At 40.0% G+C, this 27,789-nt stretch overlaps 1 protein-coding gene and 1 long non-coding RNA gene across 5 annotated transcripts in view; both read right to left on the reverse strand.

The window, feature by feature from the left end:
• Positions 1–18,109: 18,109 nt before the first annotated feature.
• Positions 18,110–23,048, reverse strand: LOC127503875 (uncharacterized). Its single transcript, XR_007927240.1, has 4 exons — positions 22,911–23,048; positions 22,626–22,721; positions 19,264–19,500; positions 18,110–18,860 (listed from the first exon to the last, which is right to left on the reverse strand). It is a non-coding gene; the product is annotated as an uncharacterized LOC127503875 (long non-coding RNA).
• Positions 23,049–26,236: 3,188 nt separating this feature from the next.
• cxxc5a (CXXC finger protein 5a) overlaps positions 26,237–27,789 on the reverse strand; it is a 31,297-nt gene continuing 29,744 nt past the window's right edge. For 3 of the 4 annotated variants that reach the window (XM_051878126.1, XM_051878129.1, XM_051878128.1), the window contains exon 3: positions 26,237–27,611. In XM_051878126.1, the coding sequence (XP_051734086.1) occupies positions 27,567–27,611 (45 nt within the window). In that variant the 3' untranslated portion in view covers positions 26,237–27,566. The remainder of the gene's footprint in view (positions 27,612–27,789) is intronic. The other variant, XM_051878130.1, reaches the window with a different exon arrangement.

The following is a 27,789-nucleotide window of genomic DNA, read 5'->3' on the forward strand; positions in this document are numbered from 1 at the left end:
GGTATTGTTTGGTTACTACAATATATGAAATCAAAAAGTCAACTTAAGGAACTTAAAAGAATTCTATGGTATTCCAATGTTTTTTGATACATGGTTTCCATTATATAAAACAAGGTAGTATGCTATTTGTATTTTTGATGTCAAATATTTCTTCAAAAGATGTTTTTATGCATCTAAACAAGAGCAAGTTTGCACTAGAAAATATAGGAAGTGACTTATATTATGCATTTAAAGTCAATTTGAATTGCATCTTATTTATCATAATATATATTCCTGGTCTTAAAGGATTAGTTCACTTTCAAATGAAAATTACCCCAAGCTTTACTCACCCTCAAGCCAGTGTCTCCATCCACATCCATCCATCATAAACTTGTACTCCACATGGCTCCGGGAGGTTAATAAAGGCCTTCTGAAGCAAAATGATGCGTTTGTGTAAAAAAAAAAAAAAAAAAATCCATATTTAACAAGTTATGAAGTAAAATATCTAGCTTCCGCCAGACCGCCTTCTGTATTCAACTTAAGGAAAAAACGGAACTGGCATCGCTTAGGAAGGCGTAGGATGTAGCATAAGCGTTTTGAACTAATTTGAAATACGGAAGGTGGCGGAAGCTAGATATTTTACTTCATAACTTGTTAAATATGGATTTTTTTTTTTTTTTTTTTTTTAACACAGAAGGACTTTATTAACCCCCCGGAGCCGTGTGGAGTATGTTTATGATGGATGGATGTGGATGGAGGCACTTTCTTCAGCTCATACTCGTGATCCCTGTTCACTGCCATTATAAAGCTCAGATGCATCAGGATATTTATTAATATATCTCCAATTGTGTTCATCAGAAAGAAGAAAGTCATATACATCTAGGATGGCTTGAAGGTGAGTAAAACTTGGGGTAATTTTCATTTGAAAGTGAACTAATCCTTTAAGGTACTTACCATTGCCATTGTTCTGGACATTTTTGCAGGCAAAATACAATAATTTCATCAGGAATTCAAGCGATTGGGAATTTCACAAGAGGGCAAAAGATTTCCCCATGCAAATTTCACATTGGGATCAAGTTGGTCAATCAATTTCGCCACAATGATCAACAGGAGGCTTCTTAGTTTGAAAGTGACTTCTGTGTAAGCTGTGCTTTATACAGCACTACAGTATGACAATGGTTAATGTACGTTTTTTGTTTAGTTTTTTGCACTGAAAATTTCACGAAATTTCATTAATGTGACCGCACCATTTCGAACGATTGCTCTGTGTTGAAAACGCTGTAATGCTAATTGTTGCTCACCAAATGTTTGCATTTCATTTAGGAACTATGAGTACCAAGGATAAGTTGACAGAATCAGGAAGACGGAGGAGAAATGTCTGGAGTTGAAGAGAAGATATGAAGGCTGGACTCGTGTGGGAAACTTATGTTACAGATGACCCACTTCCACACTCCACCCCCCCCCCCCCTCTCTCTCTCTCTCTCTCTAATATGTGTGAATCTCGCACACACTGCTCCCTGGTGTCTGCAATTTATAAAATAAATATGCAGGTGTGTGAAAATGTGACATAAGCAAAAAGTCACACTGACTCAGGTTTATACTGGTAATATACAGATTAATTAATAAAATTAATAGCATATATCAATATATATTGATAGTAAATAGCAATCCATTTTGCTATCAAGTTTGGTAGAATTTTCGCACATATTTTGGCCATTGCATTGCATTGCATATCTTTGTTTTTTCAGCATCTCATGCCATGAGCACCATATTCATAAAGTGCTGTGTGATGTTAGAAGTAGTTCAACTCAGACCCCTGTGCTTTGTTTCATTCTGTTCTATAGCTATTTTTGAAGTCTCTGTGGCTGTGACAAAAAAATGAAAGTGGTACTTCAAACTTGAATTGATGTGGTGGTAGGAATAAGAATTTCTCAAGGCACTAAACCAACAAGCTAAACTTCCTGCTGTCCCTCAGAGGGTTATACAATTGCCGAGATCATGACATTAGTTTTATGTCGCATAGGTTCTGAAAATAGGCCAGTTAAGTGGCTTTAAACTGCGTTAGTTTGTGTGTATGTGTGTGTAGATCTGGTCCAGCTGCGATGTCTGCGCAGGAGGAAGTGTTGCCATGGTGAGGTAGACCGAAGGGCCAGAGACACTGTCCTCTGTTCCACGCTCACTGCAGCTGTCCTCTCGATGTGTGTCAACGGCGTGCGTGTTTCTGAGTGGGTGTGTGTCGGAGAGCAAAAATAGTTTCGCGCAAATGAAAAACAAATGGTTTGTGCTTGTTTTCCATTACTGCTGTCCAGGTGATGGCATGAAGACCGCCGAAAGCTTGTTTTTTCTCACACACAGTTTACATCTGAAGGGTGTGTCTATGTCCTTCAACTCTGTGGTCGCTGATCAGTCTCTAACGGTCGTCCCAGTCCGGGAGTGAAGGGATGACCTCACCACTGCAGCTTCTGGACTTCCTGTCCCAGCAGCAGCGGGTTTTTCCATTTGCGGGGAGTCTGTGTCCTGTAAGTCTGCTCTTGTGAAAGCAGGCCCACTCAAGGGCGCGCTGATGAAAGCTACAGTGTTGGTCTGGGGATACCACTCTGCACACACACGCACACACACCTGCAAACTCACAATCTCACATACACAAAGCAGTGTGTTGAGATTTTTGTCCGTAGAGACCATGCCCATGGAGACAGTGTCCATGGAGACTACATTCATGACAGGGTCCAAGTAAAGCAAAGTAGGGAGAGGTTACAGTGTGGTAGAAGTTAATCGAGGACTGAAGTCTGTGTGAATGTATATGTGTTGGTTTTTGTGTTTAGAAAGTTACTGGAATGTTACTTTTTAGACACGAATCTTATTTCACAGCCTATACAGACAGAAAAATGGTCAAATTTCAGTAAAATCTAAGAATTTTGGGAGATTTTCCTTAAAACAATGAGATTTGAGACAAGAAAAATGACCAGAATAAATAACTGTTTTGTAGTTTAAAAAAAAAATCCTTACAACAAGATACATTCATTTCAGAAGCTCAGAATTTGGTTCTCATAACTTAATTTTTCTGTACCACATTGGCAAATTATTTTTCTTGTTTTAAGCATAAATTGTTTTAGGTTTATGGATTTGTGTGCATCATCATTATTTTTTTTTTTTTTTTAATTCATGTCCCCTAATAATCTTTCATCAAAATGAGACTGAGACATTCACATTTTTGAAAATAAATAACCATATTCCTAGCATTAGGTTATTTTTAGTCCTGTATCGCTCTTCTCTCCTCCTCATCTCACTAACACGCCAGTGGGCGGGGCTAACATTGCAATGATGAAGGAGGCGTTGATTTCTTCTGCGGAGGTGGCGTTTCATAGGCAGATTCCAGGATAAGTCGTTCGCTGGACCTGGGCCTTTTATTCGACTAACAAGGAAGTTTTCAGTTCTGAAACTTACAGGATATTCTTATAGTATGATGACTTCTTATATATCAAAAGCTCAAGGAAAAGCTGATTTCTCAATTCATGACCCCAAAGACTTTTAAAAAAAAATCCCTATGGGGAAAATGAATGGAAAAAATACTTACAGAACCAACGCGGCTGAAAAAGTGGGCAGGCACTAATGCAGTCTATTAACAAACCTGCAAACAGCAACAATCCAAACAATTCCTGATAGACAAAATGTCCCGTCCTACTTTTTTTTTTTCTTGTTCGAGAAGCCGTTTCACTCTACTAAACGTCACAATGGGAAGAAAAGACAATCACAACTTCCATTTCATGGCAATGGTGAACAATAATATATATTATATGAAATAAAGATGGCTTCATGACTTTTCATCAGAATATAAAACCTTGTCCTGCCCTCTCAGGGGCATAGAAGTACCTTAAGAGTACATATTACTGCTCTAAGATGCTAATATGCACCTTTTGGTGCTAGATATGACTTTCGTTCATCTTCTGAACTCAAATGAAGATCTTTTTGATGAAATTTGAGAGATTGTCCCTCCATAGACAGCTACGCAACTACCACTTTGACACTTCAAAAGGTTCATAAAGAGATTGGAAAACTAATCCATATGAATTGAATGATTTTGTTCAAATTTTCTGAAGAGACTCAGTCACATTTTATGATAAACAGATTTTATTCACATGTAAACATTGATCAGCGAACATTAACAGAAGCTCAACCAAACCTCAAACGTGCTGCGTAACCATTGGGTTTCATTCTCGTGTGTTTTATGCAAATTCAGAAAAATTCTTTCGAAAATTTGGACTAAACCACTTAATTCATATGGATTAGTTTTACAATCTCTTTATGAACTTTTTGAAGCGTCAAAATTGCAATTGCATAACCTGTCTAGAAGGACAGAAATCTCTCAGATTTTATCAGAAAGATCTTCATTTGCGTTCCGAAGATGAACGAAAGTCTTAAGGGTTTGAAACGACATGAGGGTGAGTAATTAATGACAGAATTTTCATTTTTTGGGTGAACTATCCCTTTATGTGTACAACTTTGTTTTTGAGGGCCTTCGTGACAAGCTGCCATTCCCCTAAAGTTACAATTTTTGCAAATAATGTTACTTTTTGGCTGACTACACCATTTTATGTCATTTTTTATACACTCCACTCCAACCACCTAAATCCATTCTGGTACTTAACTTGTCACAATCTAATCAATTAGCAATGGATAATATTATATCCAGCCCTCTCGCTGATTATCCTGTTGAAAATGTGTTGCAAAGTCCGTCTCATGTTGAGTTTTCAGCTTCCTGTTCTAAGCTCTACACCTGAAACTAGTCACAGAGCCCATCTCATGCCATCCATTTCTCTCTCTTTTTTTCTGAGTTTCCATCTTTCTCTTGGGGCCTTGTGCCTGACACCGCTGTCACCCACCCTCCCGCGTCCTCCACCCCCCCAATCGACATGCTCCACTTCATTTTACGAGCAGCACACTGCACTTCACTAAAAGAAGAAAAAAGAACGAGAGAAAACTCACTGAAAAAAACAGGTTTAGAGAGGATGGCTGTATGCAGAAGAGAAAAAGAAAAAGAGGGAAAGGTGTTTGTTGGAAACAGAGCGCTGAAGGAACTGGATGACTGAAGACTAGACGGTGAGCAGAGGAGGAGAGAGGGATGAGAGGACAGGAGAGGGAGAGTTTACGCATTTACTGTGAGTTTGTTAATAATTAATGTGTCACAGACTTGAACGGGGATATATCTATCTCTCCTCTTACCCCCCACCTCCCCTCGCTCTCTCTTTCTCTTTCTCGGCAGATACGCATGGCCCTCACTCCCAGGTGCACAGCAGAGGGAGAGAAAACATCTGAGCTGATCCATGAGGGAGCGCAGGACATGCTCTTCTCCTCAGCTCACATCACAAAATGGCCGCCCACTGACGCCCATGTACCCTGAGGCTGGAAACCAGAACCAGACAGGATCAAGTTAGATTCTTATTCTAACAATTAAACACAAGAGAATAATACAAAAATAATCCCTAATCTGTAGTGAAGCGGTGTGTTACAAAACAAAGTAGTGGATCTATATCAACAATTTATGTTTACAGATATGAAAAGTGTTTGAACTAGCTTAAAATTCCCAAACTCATTTTAGCAAACCTTAGTATGGCATATTTCATTTGGCGAGGTGTTTAAACAAGGCTGTGAGGGATAAATGTACAGCCTGGTCTAAGGTCATATGTAATCTTGACAACCTATGTTTTTCAAAATATGAAAAGTGTCCACTGGAATTGTTTTGTATTTGTATTTGTAAGACGTATTTTCAGTGTTTTGTCGGTTTGACACCAAAGTAAACAATGGTACAACACACTGAAAAGAATGTACTTCTATTTTTTAATCACATCAAATTAAATGTGACCAGAGTTGTTCACCATTCACAGTTGAATTGAGAATGCTTTAAAATTTCAATTCACTCCCTGGATTTAAATTCAATTTTGAATTATGGTTGCAAACAGGATGCGATACTGCAATTCGAATCTGAATGTATGGAAGCAGACATTAAAATTATACTTTTACTTCAAACTAACACTTTCAATGCCCAGAAAGGTACTAAAGACATATTAAAACAGTTCATGTGACTACATTGGTTCAACCTTAATGTTATGAAGTGACAAGAATACTTTTTGTGCGGCAAAAAAAAACAAAATAATGACTTTATTCAACAATATGATGGGCGATTTCAAAACACTGCTTCATGAAGATTCGAAGCTTTACGAATCTTTTATTTCGAATCAGTGGTTCGTAACGTGTATCAAACTGCCAAAGTCACGCGAACCATTTAAATTTTGAAACACTTATGACGTAACGAAAGCCTCATTTACTGAGATCACGTGACTGTCACGCTCCGAACCACTGATTCAAAACAAGATTAGTAAAGCTTCGAAGCTTCATGAAGCAGTGTTTTGAAATTGCCCATCACTAGATATTATTGAATAAAGTCGTTATTTTGTTTTTTTGGCGCACAAAAAGTATTCTTGTCTCTTCATAACATTAAGATTGAACCACTGTAGTCACATGAACTGTTTGAAAGTGTTTTGAAAGTGTTAATTAACTTGCTGGCTACGCAGGCCTCACTGAGCCATCGGATTTCATCAAAAATATCTTAATTTGTGTTCCGAAGATGAATGAAGGTCTTACGGGTGTGGAACGAAATGAGGGTGAGTGATTAATGACAGAATTTTCATTTTTGGGTGAGCTAACCCTTTAAGCTAGTTGTTCTTGCATTAACCATAATTACACATATACAGTATAATCTAATAATTGCACTCAGCAAATTATAAAGTTGTCCACAGCCGGCAGTATTTGTCTTCTCTCTAGTAAATATGATTTATATTTGGGGTGAGGAAACTGATCCTAGAACATTATCTATCTATCTATCTATCTACCTATCTGTATATATATATATATATATATATATATATATATATATATATATATATACATACACACACACACACCCACACAGCTTTCTCTGGCCTTACACTCACTCCACCTATGAGATTGACCAGCCAAAACCAGCAAGAAAAGGCCCAAAACATGCCTTATACTAGTAACTAGCAAAAAGGTCAGCAGCTGAACCGGCTTAGCTTGTTTATCCAGCATCGATGATCTAATTGATCTTAGATGCATTTTTATAATGGAATCTGATTGTTAATGATCTTGTAAAATGCACTTGGAGAAATTTATGATTAATTTGTTTTTGTAATGTCTTCTGCATATTGAATGCAATCAAAGTAAGCTAGACTTGATAATCTCCTCTCTCTCTCTCTCTCTCTCTCTCTCTCTCATCACAGAGCCCATCATAGTGCCAGCCGGCTGGCGCTTCAGGGTGCTGGACTACGCAGGCAGCAGGTGACACGGATTTCAATAAAAGGGATTATGGATGTGAGGACTGCAGAGATGGAGAACACACACAGGTAACATGCATACGCACACATATTTCCCGCATATAATCTATGCGCAATGCTATTTAACAACACCAGCACCCATTATCCCAGTGAATTATGTGTTTGATTTAAACATCGAATTGTGCTTGGGAATAAATAACCCTTAATGAACTGATGTGCTAACTTTAAGCTACTTAATAATAGTAGTTTACATTAGTTATATGTGCTTTTTGCAAGTCCGACAACTTTTGGAAGTTCAGTACTGGCCCAATTATTGGTGCTGCCCCAACTGTCCTGACAGGTAATGTGAGCGTATCTCCCTATAATTGGAAAGAAAGGGGAAATAGCATTGGCGATACATGCAAATGTACAAAGAGCATTCTCGACTACTTATATCATGCATAGAAAACAACATAAAGTTTAGCGATTCACAGTTTTGTAAAAATTCCTAACAAGACTGTGTGTTACGAGTGCATAAGAGACGTAGATTATGAACATATTTTAATGAAGGCTCAATGGTAGTGGCCACTTCAGTGGTCTGTCTGAGATGTCCAATCCCAAATAATTGTTTGCATTGTCCTTCACCCCATTGCTGCAATACTTGATTGTGTGTGTGTGCGTGTGTGTGTGTGTGTGTGTGTGTGTAGGTGGACAGAAGGCCTTGGCGTGACCTGCCACAGCCTCTGAGGAAGCGAGCTGACATAATGAGGCCGGTAAACAAGCGGCCGTCACCCCGGTCGTGTGGCACATACACACACACACTGACACAGCTCCACTATCTCACCACTCTTATCCATTGGGGTTCAGTTGTGTATCTCAGCAGGCAGAGGAGAAGAGAGAGACGCACACTTGGAAAGCTCTGCAGCCGTGAAATGTATGCCTCTGTGCACAGACAGCAGTATATAGAAAGAAATACAGAATATGATCACTCGGATTTGCTTCTAAGATCACCTGCGGTTCATGTAAAAATGTTCCTTTTAACTTGGTCTTCATCTACTCTGCTTTTGGAAGTTGTCGAGAGTTTATGGGAAAACAAAGACAGTGTGGGGAGATTGTGTCAGGGTGTTTGCCTGGTATCTGGGTCTCTTAAGGACTCGGGATGTCCACAGGGAGAAGGCGTTGAAGAAAACAACAGCTTTGCCTCGGGTCACTTTAAAAGGCAACCTTGTCAGAGACCAACCACCTCCCCAAAAACACATGCCTATACATGCATAGACACGCATAGTTGCAGTGAAATCTTAAAACAGCAATGCTAGGGAGTAACTAGCTATAAGTAGCAAAGCTGCAAACTTAACTACATTTTTCAGCAATAATCAAACACACAGTTCTAAAAATTTCCAATTTCTGATTCAGATTCATTTTAAAGAATCTGTTTATCCTGTTCAAAGGAATCAGTTCCTTTCAGTTTCTGTCCATGTTTTATGTCTTTTTTTTTTTCTTTAGTGTGTAATGTTGCTGTTTGAGCATGAAAACAATCTGCTAAGTTACAAAGCACAAAGTCCACTCCAAAGGGACTTATTCTCTATATCAGTAAGCATTGTTTCTGAACTCCCTGAAACGCCTCAATTGTAGTCTTGAGTTTTCTTCCGGGAATGTAAACATCACAATATCCCTCATTTAAATAATTCCAAGCTAAGGCATACGCCAAAAAAGGGGCAAGGCCTGTATGGGTTGCATTAGTAGCTTGCAGGCCCAATTCTACGGGGGTGCTAAGCACCCTTAAATGCGAACAAGAGCACCCTCAGTTGATATTGTAATACTATATTAGCGAAACAGATTTGGCAAACGCTCCAGTGCATATTTGTGTTTACGCTCTGGAGAACATCAAATGTATCTATTTACAATGTGTTTTTGCAGCGGTGAGCAATGTAGCCAATCACGGACATAGCTGTTGATCTCTTGAACGCAATGGCCAATCAGAGGTGTTTAAGTTAGTCAGAATCCACTTACCGCTCAAAACGCCAGAGTTTTTATTCAGTGCTGAGTTATGCAGGCTCGCGACACCTCTTGTTAACAAACAAAGTGTAGACACAATGTAAGTAAGAGATTTATTGTGCATTGTTGGCAGCTTCACTGATTATAATGGAACTTTGTGAGATCGCGATGAACTGACGAAGCAACAGCGATTGTAGCGGTCTTGGCTCGCTTTTGAGGCTACAGCCTCACATTGTTACATTGTTTTTCATGCTGCTAAGAGGACCAATGGCCAGTTGCATGCTACAAAGTTTTGGAAGTGACTTACATATAAATGCTGGATTCACTCTGCACGGGACAGAAACATGACGTTAAAATAGTAACGCATTAAAGCAATGTAAAGGCAGACTAATAGATTAATAGAAAAGTATTCGTAGCAAAATATTTTTGAAATTCTATTCCAATTGTTGGTAAAAGTATTGACTTGTACTGTAAATAATCTTAAATGTCACACTGTACACTGCTATGGTGGAGCAGTGGAGCCGTTGCTTAGCCTACATCTGCACTTTACTACTAGAGCACCCTCAGTGATTTCAGAAGCACCCTCAGTGATTTGATTCTGGAACCGGGCCTGGCAGCATGTTGAAACTCGTGGTTATGATAAGGGGCGTTTCCAAAACACGTTTGAAGCGGTAGCCCAATCACAACACACTGGTCCAGCCAACCAATCAGAGCATATTGTGCTTTTAGGAAGGAGGGGCTTCTTAGAGACAGGAATTAAATAGAGGCCCTGTTTACACCTGGTATTAATATGCGTTTTGGTTGATTAGGTCAAAAGTGGATGACGCTAAATACAGGTGTAAACATTGCCTAAAATGTTTTGAGCTTGTCCACTTTCGACCACTTCCAGAGGTAGTCGAAAACGTATTCGACCGGATTGCTTTCGTAGTGTAGACACTCATGTGGTCGAATGTGTTTGAACCGCCTACTTTCCACCTACTGACTTAATACCTAAACATTATGGGAAGTGCTCTAGGAAAAAAGATCCTCCTTACATTCTTACTTCAATGTTTGCTACTTTCTGTTTGCAACTCATTATTTACCTGACTGATTTAACACAAGAGCAGGTTAACTGTACTATGTTAAATTATAAGTGGTTTCAAAGTTTCAAAGTTCGTTCCTCAAAAACTGTAAAACACATTCTCAGCCCTGCATAAACATCTACTTCATTTTATCGGCAATTCAAAGGGCAAAAACGCATGATAGTATTAGTTACTTGAGTCAGCCACCGTGTTTACATAACTGATCCTTAAGATGAAAATGTGGATTTAAATGTGACACTATATTGCTGGCACCGATTCTCAAAAAATATTTCTGAAAGAAAACTATGCAGAATGACATTAAAAACTTTTGAACATAACCCCAGATAGTATTTGACTGATGTCTCATCTCTAACTAAATAACTAACTATACTAAAGCAACAAAATGGGTGACAGTACAAGTCAGAATATTAAAATCATTGTTATTATATTGACATTTGTTCTTGTTTTAAGAATAAATCTAACTAGGTTTATGCTTAAAACAAAAAAAATACTAAAAGGATAAGAAAAATAATCTTAATTCTAGATATAAGATGCATATGATATATTCATATTTTATGTAATTTTACTTCCCAAGTAAATTTATCTTGTGTAAAAGATTGTTTAAAAATATTTTTACTAGAAAAAAATAAAGTGATTAAGAAAATTAGATAGTCCATTATAATCTAAATTAATTATTTATACATCATAGTATATGTGTTATGCTGATATAATGTGCATGCAATGAGATTTTAAGTGGCAATATTAAAATGTATGTATATTTGTTTCTTCATGCTTTAAAACATGCAGTAACGCGCTCATTTAGTAAGCGATGAAATACAAACACAGTGGTCACAGGAGACTTATTTGAGATACATGTTAATTCCAGGTAAAAAGCAAGGTCTCTGTCTACTGACCACTTGTGATCGGATCACCTGAGAATGTTAATAGCCACTGAGTCATTGAGATTAATGGGAATACTAACAAATAGCTTCCTCCAGGTATATCACAACTCTTTGGGTGTAGCTATCAGTCTGCACAAGCCTAAAATTTATCTCACGCCTGGACATATAAAGGGTGATCTGGGGTGAATGCTAGTGGAACTTTGAGAGTTAGGACAGGGGGGATTATATACACTATTCCAAAACTTTTTGTTTTAAGCTTTAGGAATCGGTCATGGGAATTGGCTCAGACACCCTGGCAAATCAGCTGTCTTAAAGACATTTATAATCCAGCTCAGATGAAACTCTCTCTGTTACACCATTTCACGTTTTCACCTCGACTTCACCAGTAACAGAGTATAATGGAACTGGTGGAGATGGGATCAGGTTTTCCACATTGGGCTTTTAACCAGAAAAGCGACTGCGGAAGGGAAAATAGAGAAATGGAGAGAGAGGGAGAGAGGAAGAGAGGCAGAATGGCGGCTCGGCCGGGCATAATTGGCAGTCTTTGTAGAGTGGGGCCCTTGATTTAATAGGCACGGCTGGTGACTGAGGCAGTGGAGTGCGAACGGTGCGGAAATGTGCTGGAGCCTGGAGCCCTCCGGCCCAACAATACCAACCCACCCCCTCTCATTCCCTGTCTCTGAGGACGACTAACTCAGAGCTTGCCTGCCCCGCACACACAGACACACGCACATTCACCTCAAAGCATAAGAATCTACAAACTACATCAAACACATGATTATTCAGTATATTCTAGTGCACACAAACACATTACTCACACACTGCAGTAACTGCACATTACATCAGAATGTTGGACACAGGTGATGCTACACATGACGCTACATGTACATACACACTCACACAGACAGCAAAATGTAGATCACTGACATCACACATATCAGATACAAGATAGATAGATAGGTTTTGGCAGTCTGAACATCTGGCTCCAGTGCTTTGCAGATATGTTGTGTGACCAATCTTAGCTAACACACTCTAGTTTCAGGGACGGATCACAGTGTCAAATTTCAAGCGACGCCCAGCCTTGAAAATCAGAACCGACGCTCAGATTCTTTGAACAGATCTATACATGGATGTTTAGCTGTGAACGTCAATGTGTATGTGTGTGTGTGTATCACATCATCAACGTTCCTCATCCTGGGCTCTCTTTGAGAGGGTGGGTCTGGGCGGCAGGTCTGTGATTAGTTCAGGCCAGGGGAGCGCTGGTATTGATTGGCAGGCTGGAGACACTGGGCTGCCTTCCACGCCGCTCTAATGAGAAGCCCTGACCTCCTCCAGTCAGCAAGGTCGCCAAACCCTACTGTAATTGCACTCTCTCTAATGGCGTCAGTCACGCATCCGCTCCAGCCTCGGTAATGACAATTACCATAATGCTGCTCCGCTCGCTAGGAGCCTCTCCATCACGGCGCTAGCTTCGGAGGGAAAGCGAGATCTGGAACATTGACGCGCAAGACGAGGACACTTAGGTCTCTTTATGTGTTTGAAATAGCCTGTGTATGTGTGTATTTGTGTGTCAGAAAGATAAAGAAGAGGGTGTTGTAACCTTAGACACAAAATGGCCACAGACCAATATGTCAATGAAGTGTGATATTTACAGATCAATCAGCATTTTGGTCAATTGCTAGCATGCTAATGCAAACACCTCCCCTCACATCAAAGTGACCTTTCACACCTTGAGAATAAAATACATAAATATGTCCTCTTTGCAAAGATTGATGGGATTCTGTTGTCTCCGCCAGGAGACAGTAAGGTTACTTGCTTTAACTATCTGCACCCCCTGCTGAAATAACCAGCATTTGCTGGTTAGGTATGTTTTGAAGCATGGCAGCTGGTTTGAGCTGGTTTAAGCTGGTCCTTAGTTGGTCCTTAGCTGGTCATGAGCTGATTTAAGCTAACCCTAAGCAACTAGCTCCAGCTCGGGACCAGCTTAAACCAGCTCATGACTAACTAAGGACCAGCATAAACCAGCTCAAACCAGCTACCATGCTTCAAAACATACCTTACCAGCATATGCTGTTTTTTTCAACAGGGCCAGCAAGATAAACCAGGTTTACCAGCCAGGTTTTGCTAGAAAACAGCCAACTAGAGCAGTACCTGCCACCCTAGAAATTCATGCTAGTCCGACCTGGTGTATTCAGTGGTGAAACTTGCAAAACTATCCAGGATATATTTATAGGTTCTCCATCCATGCATTTTATTTACCTTCATTGCAATCAATGATTTACTGTCTGACTCCCATGTAACATAAACACACACCCTAACCATTGATCCATGTGGCCCACAACAACATAGCTATGAAATATAAACCAACGGTGAAAGCAGACTCTCAGGTTTGTGGTGGAGCAGAACTTTGGCCTGGACGCAGATGTGTGGAAAGGTGAAGAAAGGAGAGTAGAAACAGATGAGAGATAAGATCTTGCGAATATATCAATTCTACGTACCCTTAACAGTACTTACACAATCCCTCCCTCTCTCTCTCTCTCTCTCACATACACACACACACAATCACAAGGGAGTTAAGTTAGAGTTTGTGTTGTGATGCAAGAGGATTCAGGCAGCAGTCAATGCTTTCAAAGCTTTTAATGTGTGTTTGGCGAGAGAGAGAGAGAGAGATGGTAGAAAGGAACGAACCAAGCTCCGGACGTCACAGATTTACTGCCACATCTCTAATTTCAGGCCGCCGACGTATTTAAGTGAGACGCTCATAAAGTAAAAACTAGTTTGTAAGAAAGAGGGCTGGATGCTAGCTAAATCAGCACGGGCACAAAGAGGCAGGCGTCTGAGAGCTATTGACCCCACATCGATCCACAGCCTGTGCGCTGCTATTGACCAAACAGGGGAGAGACCAGGGGAGCCAGAACATACCGCACCCAACCAGAATGAAATAAAAAACAACCTCGCATGCCTCATGCTAACCTTGTACATTGGTGCTATAGAGGCTTTTCCTTTGTATGCAATGGGTTGCGTCCTTAGTCTTATTGGTTGGCGCTCAGCACCCAATTTCTCTCTCGCTTTCTCTTTTGGCTGAATGAGAGCACTTCCTTCCTGCTATCCTCCACTGATGCAGGTGACAGGAGCCCAGAGACCTGGCAGGACACGTACATACACACACGCTTGCACACACGCAGGCCAGATGGTCCCAGACCCCGGTGACTGTCAAGGTGGGCCACGACCCAAAGCGTACAACCTCCCCATTCCCATCTCCCCTGCTTCTAGGTCTCTTTTCCCTCTTCTCTTCTTGTCTCCTCTTTTCTTCTCTTCTTCCATGCTATACCTTATAGTCACAGGTGAGTCACACGGTTGCCAAACTCTGTGTAAATGTCAATGGGTATTCACGGGGCGTCCTGATATAGAAAACCCCTGATGTTCTCTCTGTCCTCGGCGCTGCTTGATTCAAATCATTCTGGAAAGAAATCAAGTCGATTTTGTGCTTCCACTTCGCTCGAACACGCTGCTGCGTCAGTCACGTGGCTCTCGGAAATCAGCGGAAGGGTTCGTTTGTCGCCTGTGACAACAGGTGTGGAGTCGCAATCCCTGGGGGAACGGAAAGGATGTCAGATTGGTAATTGGCGAGCGGGGCGTTACGTGGAACTGCGGCAGCCGTCTGCGTTGTGGGGGGAGAGTCCTCTGTAGATGCCTGAGAGGCAGAGAGAGAACGGACAAGGGAACGAGGCAACTAGGGAGGTGAGGGCTGCGAGCGGAAAGACGGAAAGAAACAGAGGGAGGGGTGCAGATAGTAAGAGCAAGAGGGGTGGGGGTCATTAAACTGGAAACCAGGAACCACACGGGAGGTAGAATTTTAAATGATTCCCCCACAGCAATACCAGCCTAGCGGTAGGGCCATCTTGCTCGCCCTCTCTCTCTCTCCCATCTCTCGTTCTCTCGGAGATGCAATTAATTTGGATGGAGGCTGCCAAGAGCGGAGAGATAGAGCGTTGAGGGGTGCGCCCTCTCGCACTCTGCCTGCCTGCGGTCTCACTCTTGCAGTAGAGCACTTTTTTCCCTTCCATTACGGCTACCCACCGTCCGTCTGCTTGCGCACGGCCTCCAATCCGACAACACCATCCCAGCATCCCAACAGCTGCCGAGCTGCACCCGACAACCTAGCACTTATTTCGGAAACCAGGAAACGCATGTTTGAGACAGGCTGCTGTTGTTTGTTTGTTTGTTTTTAATTGCGCTGCTCACACTTTGCCATCCTAAGAGACCTCCTAGCTTCACATTCGGTATGAGTCATAGGTGCGTCTCGCTCCAAAGGCCGTGGTGAAAAGAACTGAAGGCAAGGAAGGGTGAGAAAGAAAGAAAGAGTGAGTGAGTGAGGAAGAAGAGAGAGAAGTGTCATGGTACACAAAGCACGTAGCATGTAAAAAGCAGGAGGGACTAGCGCTCAGGGCCAGAGCGTGCGTCGATACGAGGGAAATTGATCGTAATCAACAGCGCCTGCAGAGTGAGCGGCTGCCCGTCGAAACTCTTCCCCCTCTCCTCTCTTCTGCTCTCCACTATTTCTGCACCCTGCACCTACCTCTCCGCTCATCCCCTGCAAGTCCCTCCTGGAGCTTTCAAAGTCTATGTAAACAACACAGAACACATGCATGTGTGTTTATTATATGTTTGTTATGTTAGTTGGTTATAAATGCCCACGGTAAATTGCAATAGGTTGCTTGTCATTAAAAGGCGGCATGTTCTTTAGAAAAAAAAATATTATTAGAATTAATTTATTTAATTTAAAGTTTAATGAAATTGAAGATGTTATTTGTTGAGGACAATGCAAATAAATCCATGCTGCATTCATTTATTAGAATTCATTATGCAAAGTTTTTTTTTTAGAAAAAACTAAACCACAATGGTCATTCCAAGGCAATGAGCGTTAAATCTGTGACATCATTTCCTATTATGCCTTTAGTTTGCACAGTTGGTGGCGAGCAGCTGAGGCATCTGGCTCAAACTGTGGCTGTGAATTTTGAAATTTTTTTGTGCGTCAAAAACATAAGTTGCAAACAAATTGCAACATAACGACTATAACAGTTGTCCGCTTAATTACACTTCATTTATCAAGCATATAAACTCACATACTTGTTGTGTACATAGAAAGCAGGAAATAGTGTTAACCATGTGCTATTTTTCGAGTATGTATTAAAATTAATAAATGAAGAAATGTAAAAATAACACTCAAACAAGTTTTCGGCCACCTTCGGAGAACAATGGCTGTGTCCAAAAGCTGAAAAAGGCTGCCTCCACACCACAGGCAATAGCCTATATGAAGGAAGGAAGGCAACAAGGGACGTCTGACTCCGTGTCACATCCTGTCTACCGAGATAGCTTCATCTGATCGTTTTTGAAGGCAGCATAGATGTATATCCTTCACTTCCCTATGATATCCCGCAATCATGTGCATTTGATTTTGTGATAGTTGAGCTAAAAAATAAAAAAATCCTTCTTTTTTTGTAGATCATTTGACAGTTATGCTGCCTTAGAAGCATGTCCAAGATCAGTTTCCTGAGGTAGCCTACTTTAATGTCTAAAGTTGCCTGCAAAGTCATTGCCTGATAGGACTGCGAAAAAGCTGCCTAGCTTTCGGACACAGCCAATGTCACATTAGATATTGACAGTCATGACTCCTGCCCACTGAGTTGGCCTACAAATTTACGTCATGACCGGTAAATACTGACCTCGATGTGACTTTAACAGATGGTTTTAAACTCATTTTAAAGGGTTAGTTCACCCAAAAATTAAAATTATCATTAATAATAATATGAATAATGAATAAATCATTAATTACTCACCCTCATGTCGTTCCACACCTGTAAGACCTTCGTTCATCTTCAGAACACAAATTAAGATATTTTTGATAAAAAAAAAAATGGAGGCCTCAGTAAGGCCTCCATTGACAGCAAGATAATTAATACTTTCAAATGCCCAGAAAGGTACTAAAGTTATATTTAAAACAGTTCATGTGACTACAGTGGTTCAACCTTAATGAAGCGACAAGAATACTTTTTGTGCGCCAAAAAAACAACAAAATAACGACTTCATTCAACAATATCTAGTGATGGATGATTTCAAAACACTGCTTCATGAAGCTTTACGAATCTTTTGTTTCGAATCAGTGGTTCGGAGCGCCAAAGTCACGTGATTTCAGTAAACGAGGCTTCGTTACGTCATAAGTGTTTGGAAATTTCAATGGTTCACGTGACTTTGGCAGTTTGATATGCGCTCTAAACCACTAGTCACATGAACATGTAGTCACATGTTTTAAATATAACTTTAGTACCTTTCTGGGCACTTGAAAGTGTAAATTAACTTGCTTTCAATGCAGGCCTCACTGAGCCATTGGATTTCATCAAAAATATCTTAATTTTTGCTCTGAAGATGAATGAAGGTCTTACGGGTGTGGAATGACAGAATTTTTATTTTTGGGTGAACTAACCCTTTAAAATATTTTTATGTTCTAATCTTGTTGATTGGAGCGTAAAAAAAACATTTCACTCCTTTAAATGTATCCCAGCTGACAACTACTCATGTAGGCTATATGTGGAGAGTTACCGACGGGGAGAGAGAGCGAGAGAGAGAGAGGGAAATAAAGAAAGAAGCTGCGGTATTATAAAAGGTGAAGGTCCAAGGCTTTTACGCTTCCGCTTGCTCACTCTCTCGCTCCCTCTTCCTCTTCCTCCACACACCATGGTATAATTTCTCATTTGAAGACGCTGGCATACCTGGCTGTGTGGCTGTGCTGTTAAAAGCACCGGCCCAATTATAGCATAACACCTAGCCTTACGGTTTCCATGGCTGCGCGATGTATCTGTCCCGCGGGACGCGGCGTGGAGGAACGAGCGTCTTATCAACCATCACCCTGGTAATAACACTCCCCCGAGCCTCCGCGCCTCAGCCAGGCCTTAACGAGAAGCCAGGGTGAAATCTCTCCTCCGCTTCAGCTCCAGCCATTGATTTGAGCTTAATCTGTTTCTGCGGGTGTGCTTGCGTGCGCGTGTGTGCGTTTGTGTGTACTTGTGTGTGATTGTGTGAGTGTGTTGGGGGGGTTGATGGTGGGAGAGTGTGAGCGCGTGAGAGGTACCATTTATTTAACTGAGATTCTCAAGTTGCATTTATCCGAGATTCTGTTAATGCGAGCTCTACGCTTGAGAAAAAGAAAAAAAAAAAACAGAGTTGGAAAGTGACAGGGAAAGAGAGAGGTTTTATTTTTTTTTTCTGCTTTATTTGATATTGAAATTAAAAACATACTGACATGTTCTCGTATGAGTGCTTCTACAAAGTTAATTAGTGTGTAATAGAGATGACTTATATTTTTATGTACAATTAACACTGATATCCAGAACCATTTTGTCTGCTTTTTGGGACATATCAACAATTATCACACTACAACAATTGATTGGCTATTATGTAAAATACAATGAAAATTAAAAATACAAATAAATAAATAATTTCAGTTATTTAAATGATTTTTATTTTACTTTGCTTGACAGCTCCTGATCATTGTATGGAGAACAGCAGTGCATCTTTTCCATACAGCAATGGAAACGCTGTGGAAGAAAGAAAGACATGCAGGTTTGTAATGACATGAGGGTGAGTAAACGATAACAGAATTTTAATTCATGGGTGAACTATCCCTATAAAATAATAGTAGATAAGTTGTCGTGCAATGTTCTTCACTGCAGTGGCTTCGTTCATGCTAGTATTCCCTACAGAGTAGTAGGTGGGTAGAAATGTGTCAATCATATTTTATTGAATGTTCATACACTAGCCCATATAGTATGTATACATATATCTACCATATGCACCCTAGGCAATACATGTCTCATGTATGTACTGTAATAAAACAATGCCCACCTGTCACTGTTTACGAGACAGGTACCTGTCTGAGGGGACATGTGTCAGCTCAAGATGTGAACATATTCTGGTGCCGTGTTTCAAGGAGAAACTCACCAATTTATGAAACAGCTGGCAGATACTGTGTGTTATGGTTTGGAGGTGTATTATTATGTACAGTTGTGAGGGTCGGTTAAGGTGGAGATCTCCACAGCGATGGTGACGTGTCTTCCTCCACTGCAGCAGCTCATTGGGTTTGCTCATTCACGCCTCACCGTGAGCCACAGGCCCAGACCCTCAGGCGTTCTGCCTCCCACAGAGCTGGAGCATCTCTTCCTCTCACTCTTCCACACCCTGAGGAGAAAAGCCGGGTAAGGTCGCTGCTGAGATCCGCACCCTAATTCGGTTACAGAGTAATGAGTAAATGTTCAAAATAAAAACCACAGTGGTCAGTCTCATATTTATGTTGGTCAGTTCTTATTGTAAGCATAAACTAATTTCATTTTGATACATTTTTCATAAAAAAGACAATATCTTTCAAAATGTTCTCAGAGAAATTTATCTTGAATTATAAATGATTATAAATTTGTACAGTAAAAATACTAAGAAAATTGTTTACAAATGATTCATTCATAAATATTGCGTTTTGGGAATTGCATCTCATGATGTTACATAATATTGAATTTGCAGACAAAAGATTCACATATTAATAGTTGTAATCTGTTTTGATTCTTTTTAAAGGGTTAGTTCACCCAAAAATAAAATTTCTGTCATTAATTCCTCACCCTCATGTCGTTCCACACCCGTAAAACTTGGGAACACAAATTAAGATATTTTTGATCAAATCTAAAAGGTATATGACTCGTCAATAGACAGAAATTTAACCGGAACTTTCAAGGTCCAGAAAGGTAATAAAAACATTGTTAAAACAGTCAACGTGATTTTATGAAGCAACAAGAATACATTTTGTGCGCAAAAACAAAACAAAAATTACGACTTTATTCAACAATCTCTTCTCTTCCCTGTCATTATCCTTACGCAGTTGCCACAGTAGGCACAGTGAAGGCTTCTGTGTTTACGTCCGAATGCCGGCTCAGTATTGGCCAAAGCTGATCACGTGAGCAGCACGAAGCATGCATGTGATGCTGACGCAGGAGCCGGCCAATAACGAGTCAGCGTTTGGACATAGAACGTAAACAGCATATGAGAATGACACAGAAGAGAAGATATTGTTAAATAAAGTCGTTATTTTTGTTTTGTTTTTGCGCTCAAAATGTATTCTCGTCGCTTTATAACATTAAGGTTGAACCACTGCAGTCATGTCGACTATTTTAACTATGTCTTTAGTGCCTTTCTGGACCTTGAAAGTGTTGGTTATATTGCTGTCTATCGACAAGTCATATATACCTCTCAGATTTCATCAAAAATATCTTAAATTGTGTTCTGAAGATGAACGAAGGTCTTACGGGTGTGGAACGACATGAGGGTCAGTAATAAATGACAGAATTTTAATTTTTGGTATTAAAAAGACTATTAAAACAAAAAAAAATCCAAGAACGTCATACTTCATTTATTATATTAGGACAGTTATATCAAACCCTGACATTCTACTGACATAATACACAATTTAAAAAAATGCCCAACAAGGAAGAGATGTATTTCATTAATTGTATGTGTGAACTGCATTTTAAATGTATTATTGAAGAAATTAATATATTTATGTTTGGTTCAGTTAAGTGAATATACTTTCTTTTATCCCAGATTACTATGCAGAGAGAAGTAAACCATTTGTAGGCTTATTTCGTCCTTTGGTGCTGCTAGTGATGCAACTTTCACATTTGAGATAAAATCTTAGATATAGCACCTTCCGAAGTGTTAGAAAATGGTGTGTACATGAAATGATCCAATTTACATTAGTGATCTTGGAATCAATTACCGATTATGCATTAGGCTTTGATATTCTGCCCGTTCTTGTTTGCCTGTATGTAGCGCAGAACGTCTCCAGCAAAGCGGTCCAGCAGGGTTATTGGGCTCTGCTGGCTGTCGCTGTTGTCTTGGCTCAGGCCGACGCGAAGAAGCGAGCGTGGGGCTGGGGGAAGGGCACACGCGTGTTGGCCGTGAGGGTGAGCAGATCAGCGCATTGCATGTCTGTGTGGCGGTGATAAGATTCTAGGATTCTCCCACTGTGACAGGTCTGCTCGGCATCCTGACCTTCCACTCCACAGAAGCGTGATTAACCCTATACCTCACCGTCCACCAAAATGTCCAGTACTAGTTTACCCACCACAACCTCGCTGACATATCACGAATGCCCACAATATGCTCGAAGAACCTTCCCAGAAGCCTTCAACCTTTCTGGAGCATCTACAGCTTCATGAGCAACCACATACTCACCTTTAGCTCTATACTCCTACATGCACACCACTGCAACATCTAATGCTAACCTATTCTACTACTGATCGCAACCTAACTATGAAACAAACTAATGGATGAAATCGCAAGGTTCCATATGGTGACTGTAGGACAGGAATTCTGCCTATCACTTACAAAAGCAAATCACTTAAAGGGTTAGTTCACCCAATAATGACAATTCTGTCATCATTTACTCACCTATATGTCGTTCCAAACCCGTAAGTCTTTCATTCATCATCTTCAAAACACAAATGAAGATATTTTTAAAAAATCTGAGAGCTTTCTGTCCCTCCATTGACAGCCACTGTCGCTTCAAAAAGTTCATAAAGGGCTTAAATGTGCTGCGTAACACATGAGAATGATCCTCATTGGTTCTTGCATGTCAAGCAAGCATGCTTGAGCTTCCTCAGTATACTTGAGAATCCTGAAATCTCAAAAAGCAGCAACAGTTTCTGAGCAGTTTCTGAGATTTCAGGACTCCCCCATTCAACTAGATAGGACTTGGTCTTGAATGTATCTGCCCGGAGGCGTTGCAAATATGGCCACCGAGTTAACAGACTTTCCTTGAAAGGGACTCTGATACTCAAAACTGCAAAACCAGCTAAGACCAGCTTTTTTAGCAGGATACACCATTACACAAGCAAAAATATGTTTCTCCATTGACAGCTGTTCAAAAGTAGCCATGTATTCTGACTTTTTTGCCATTAAATTCATTATATTATACTCAATGTTTCACCAGTGAACATTTTTTTTGGAGGGATATTAAAAATGTAACATGAAATGTGCTGAGATTGATCATTCAACATGGCTTCAGGGCAACATGGTTCATAGTTTGTGTAACGAGTACGTATAAAACATGGGTCTGAATGCATGTACTGTATACCTTGGATGTACTGTACCATACCTTTCAAAGCATCTGTCCAATGCATAAATGTCAACTGCCATTGAAATGAATGGGAATGCTAACGGATGCTAACAGCTAGCTTTCTCCAGATACAATATATTAGGGCCTAAACCTGGGGCTAACTAACCTTGTATGAACAGTGTTGCAGATTCAAACATTATACCTCTTTTAAGTTGCGTTGTAAAGGAAGTAGAGACAGATTTTTTCTTCTCTGTAGTGACGTATATCCACATGGGTTGTTGATTGGATGGAGGCAGATCTAAATAGAGTGCAACAGAAGCATCATGAATGACGTAATGGAGTCGGTCTTGCTATGTTGTCAAAATACCTAAATATTTGTATACACATGTATGTTTTGCAATAAAATATATTGTTTCGATATAATCAATGAATAGTTTTATATATCATTTTTAGTTGCAATGCTTCATGGTATCATTCTTTCCCTCACCTCAGCTAAGTGCACAGTCTTGTACTCTTGTCTTTTTGTCAGATTTTCTTTGCTTCAAATAAAAGTTTGTAATGTTATAACAAAGACTATAGAATAACAGAAGACGTGTCAACTCGTATTGTTTTGAATGGGAGAAAGTGCAACGCGCAATATGGCGGAATAAGTCCCGCCTTTTAAATAAGAGCCAAACGCCGACTGGTAAAGTCATCGCGTCACTGCAGCGGCCGTTAGAAGCTCCGGTTTCTATAGAAACAGTCAGACGCGCGCCTCCGAAATTAGGCGCAAGAGATGCGCATTTAGGTCTGCGCATGCGCATTAGCTTCATCCAGCCTAAAAAAATACCGTTTTTTGTCATGATTCGAGCGTTTAGAAAACAAATTATGAGACAGTTGTTGTAAGAATTCATTGGTGATTACAAATATGAAATTTAATCGAAAGCTTGGCAAACAGCTTTGGAGAATTTGATGCTTCCCCATTCAAAAAGATAGGAGCTGCACTTGGATGCCCGATAGGCATTTCAAAGATGGCCGCCGAGTGAAATGACTTGTCTTAAAGGGACTTTGGTTATAATTCACCTCGTAGCTTTTTGATTTGGTTCATTGCTTATAACACTTTGACGAAGTCACTTTTTCCGCCTCATTTAGTATTTAATTTGCATCTATAAGAAGCTTTATACTAACAGAAATGAGTAACTTTACTAGCAACATGTCAGTGTTGTTGGAATGCAATGCGGATAACACTTTTCCCCCCGTAAAGTCTGATATGATGTGCTCAGTTTTAAACAGAAAAATGTCTATTCAGCACACGTAGATATACATTCTGGGTTTTTTTTTTTTTTGTGCCTGTAGATATATTGGCTGAAAACTATGTTCTCTCACGGGCATATATATATTCACACTGACCAAAAGACAAAAAATATTGTTTCTTCAGCCCAACACACACACACACACACACACATGCATTCACTAACAGGCACAACCACACTACCACCCCTCTCTTGCTCTCTTTATCTACACCCCCCCCATGCACACCTCTCTCTCTTTCTCTCTCTCTTTTTCTCTCTCCCTCTGTGATGGCAGGACGGGCAGTGAGCTGTGCGGCTGGGAAGAGGCGAGGACGCCGCGGCGCACATTAATAATGCAGAGCCTCAGCTTCCTCCCAGCGCCGCGGCCATGGCACTGGCCCATCGCTGTCACCAGGGGGGAGCTGGGAACATTCTCTCTCTCTTTCGAGCTCTACTTCTTTCAGTCTCTCTCACATAAACACACGCAGACATACACACTTTAACACAAACCCCACCAAACTGGGCCTCCACCCGAGACTGTGGCTCATTACAGATCCTGCTCTGATGACTGCACCACAGACCTGGGCTCATTACGGCACTGAGGACTCTATCCAGCTCTCCAGGCCTGCAGCTGGTACCTCCACCTCACTCCTACAGCACAACGCTTTACTCTTGTGTTCGCATACTTTTACTTCCACCTGTCTTACTTAGTCATTAATGTTCACTATTTTGTTTTATTAGTTCATATTTGTGGTAGGCCAAAGGTGTTTGTTGTATGCCGGGGTGTAATGATGATTGCAATTTCTGCATTTATTCAGAGTTAATCATTACTTTTCAAAGTCTCATTACTCAGTGTGTCCCATGGGCATCGCTTGACCCTATTTAGGGGGGCTTCGGTCTGCCGTCTTTCATCTCAGCCCCCCCTTAAAATCGGCAATTAACTCGGCTGCTGCAGAAGCTATTTGAGGCTATTTCACTCCCCTTACCAATCGTTAAAAAGTTTGCTACATTAAGTATTATACTTCCCTTTAGTCAGAGGTGGTCCTGGTCATAGGCAATATATGGAGTGCTAATGTGGTATCTCATCTGAACACTCTTCATTCCAGTACAATAATAAAAATGCAAATAAATATTAAAAACTTTGTGCTTAAGGAAAGAAATAGTCTTAGAACGCTTTTTCAAATTGTTCCTACACCCATAATAATCAAGCATAGCGTTAGTTCTGGCAGGTCACACTCACATCAGCTGACTCTCAGCTGATCCACGTCCATCTATTGGAATACGCCTATCACAGGATCCATATACAGTATAATATCCATCAGTATTATTAACAGAAAATTAAAGGGTTAGTTCACCCAAAAATTTAAATTCTGTCATTAATTACTCACCCTCATGTCGTTCCACACCCGTAAGACCTTCATTCATCTTCAGAACACAAACACAAACTAAGATATTTTTCATAAAATCCGAAAGACATATTTAAAACAGTTCATGTGACTACAGTGGTTCAACCTTAATGTTATGAAGCGACGAGAATACTTTTTGTGTGCCAAAAAATGACTTTATTCAATAATATCTAGTGATGGCCGATTTCAAAACACTGCTTCATGAAGCTTCGAAGCTTTACGAATCTTTTGTTTTGAATCAGTGGTTCGGAGCACATATCAAACTGACAAAGGCACGTGATTTCAGTAAATGAGGCTTCGTTATGTCATAAGTGTTTCAAAACGTTTTGAAATTTCAATGGTTCACGTGATTTTGGAAGTTTGATACACGCTCCGAACCACTGATTCGAAACAAAAGATTCATAAAGCTTCAAAGCTTCATGAAGCTGTGTTTTGAAATCACCCATCACTAGATATTGTTGAAAAAAGTCGTTATTTTGTTTTTGGCGCACAAAAAGTATTTGTGTTATGAGTTAATTTGTGTTCTGAAGATGAACAGAGGTCTGAAGAGGTCTTATGGGTGTGGAACGACATGAGGGTGAGTAATTAAAGACAGAATTTTCATTTTTGGGTGAACTAACCCTTTAACAGTACCTTTTCTGTTTTTCTACAGATTTTTTTTTTCTTACAGTGTACTATATGCTCTACTTTAAAGTTTGCCATGTCAACAGGCATAGATAATAAGTAATTTTATAGCTATCAGGTGTCCATCTTTGAATGTTTATACCCATATAAAGCCCAAAAATCAATATGAATGAGGCAGTCGTCCCATGTATCCTTTTGTGTGGTGATCTGCAGCACAAAAAACTCAAAAGGTGCTTGCGCCTTGCCAAAACAGCCTTAACTTTCCATTTACCTTACTGCTGATTAGCTTTCACAGACTGTCGGTCAGAGACGTTGGCTGAGTATCAATAATTCATTGTCTTTTAATTGTGTTTTTTGCCTTTAAACGTCAGACTGTACCGTACGAAGGAATGCAAGTGATATTAGGATCAGTGGGCCACAGACAAACCCAGTAGCGCATTGTTCTTCACTGTCATTGTTATACAGCAAAGAGTTTCAGACATCACATAGAAGAAGATGAAGAAATCAAAGACTCTTGATAAAACAGCTTTATCGCATCTCAAAATGACATATCTTGTCCCATTGCTTTTTATTTTACTGTTTGAATGGAAAAGGGAACAACCTAGAGGATTCTGCGAACATTTTCATATTGTTATAATTTTTTTTTTTTTTTGTAAGTTTGTTGCGGTTTCTTATAAAACATGCAAACAGACAGACGTCAGAGCTGTAAATTTTCGACACAAATACATGCATTTGTTTTTATTCACAAAACCAGCCCATAGTTCTAATCCAATACAAACATTGCTGCTTTTTTTTTAAAAGATGTAGCTACCGGCATTGTCATGAAAACAAAACAAAAAAAAAGTTAAATCTTTCAGTGCGTTCAAGTGAGCCGAGCAAGTGCTGTGGAGGGCTCTGTAAAAATTCAGACTTGTACACTGAGAAAACAATAATGTGACGATCCGGAATATAGCGTAACATCACGTGGAACGTGATTCAACGTGATATTACGTGACGTGATATGATGTAATCTGGCATAATATGACAAAAGGCTGCCAGTATACAGTAAAACAAAATGAAATATTTTAAGTTTGGAGCATCCAGTAGTAACAACGCTACAGAAACAATGAAAATGTTATCTTCCAATTACGTTGTCATCAGATTAGGGTTTTTGATAATGCATATTTGTTCATTCAGAAAACTGGATTTGTAGATTTTGGAATATTTACTTTTCCCTTGAAAGACAAACATTGATCAGTTTTCGAAACTATAAATTGAAATCAAACTTAAAAAAAAAAAAAAAGAAACAATCATAAAATACAGTTTTTCAGTAAGAACAATGGTCCTAAATTACAATAGTGCTTGCCATTAGCCACTAATTTTAAAATATAGCCGTAAAATTTACATTCTCTACACAAGTACTGTATCTTTCCACACGTGAACAACATTAACACCAAACACAGAAATTTTGTTGATTGTCCACACTGAGTCCGCCATTTCTGTTTGTCAATGAACAGTTCCATGTCTAAGCCACAGAAAAAATCTGCTGGAAAAGGGACAAAAAGGTACCAAAATGGAAACATATAAAAGGGAATGAAAGTTGCCATAGATATTTTTATTTATGTTTAATTTTTGGTTCAAGGAATAAGTAGGTGCATCCATTACTCGTTTGATTCTTTTGTATTGTTGTTTTATTGTACTGTATCTTGTGATGAAGTTTTTTTTCATAGTTGTCTTGTATTTCTCTTTTTTTTTTCACATAGTTTGTTTTTGTCAGCCAGTGTTGGTGCCCGAGATGATCCAAGCGAGAGTTGGCATTGCACTTGATGGCAGAGCTTTGGGTGGAGGTCAGAGGTCACAGTCCTACTGGAACCACCGGAACGCCGCGCCCGTCGGCAGCATCACCTTCTTAGAGAAAGAAAAAGAGAAATGGGGGGTGGGGGGGACAGAAATGGGCGCATTTAGTAGTGTGTGGTTTGGATGAAAAACACATACAGACATAGATATGTTAAAGCCCCAGTGGAATGTATTGGTGTCTTGTGGCTTTTAGTCCATGTGTTATTTTTGAAGCCAACTATATGCTAGT

The sequence above is a fragment of the Ctenopharyngodon idella genome, chromosome 21 (genome assembly GCF_019924925.1).
Source record: "Ctenopharyngodon idella isolate HZGC_01 chromosome 21, HZGC01, whole genome shotgun sequence".
NCBI classification, from domain to species: Eukaryota; Metazoa; Chordata; class Actinopteri; order Cypriniformes; family Xenocyprididae; genus Ctenopharyngodon; species Ctenopharyngodon idella.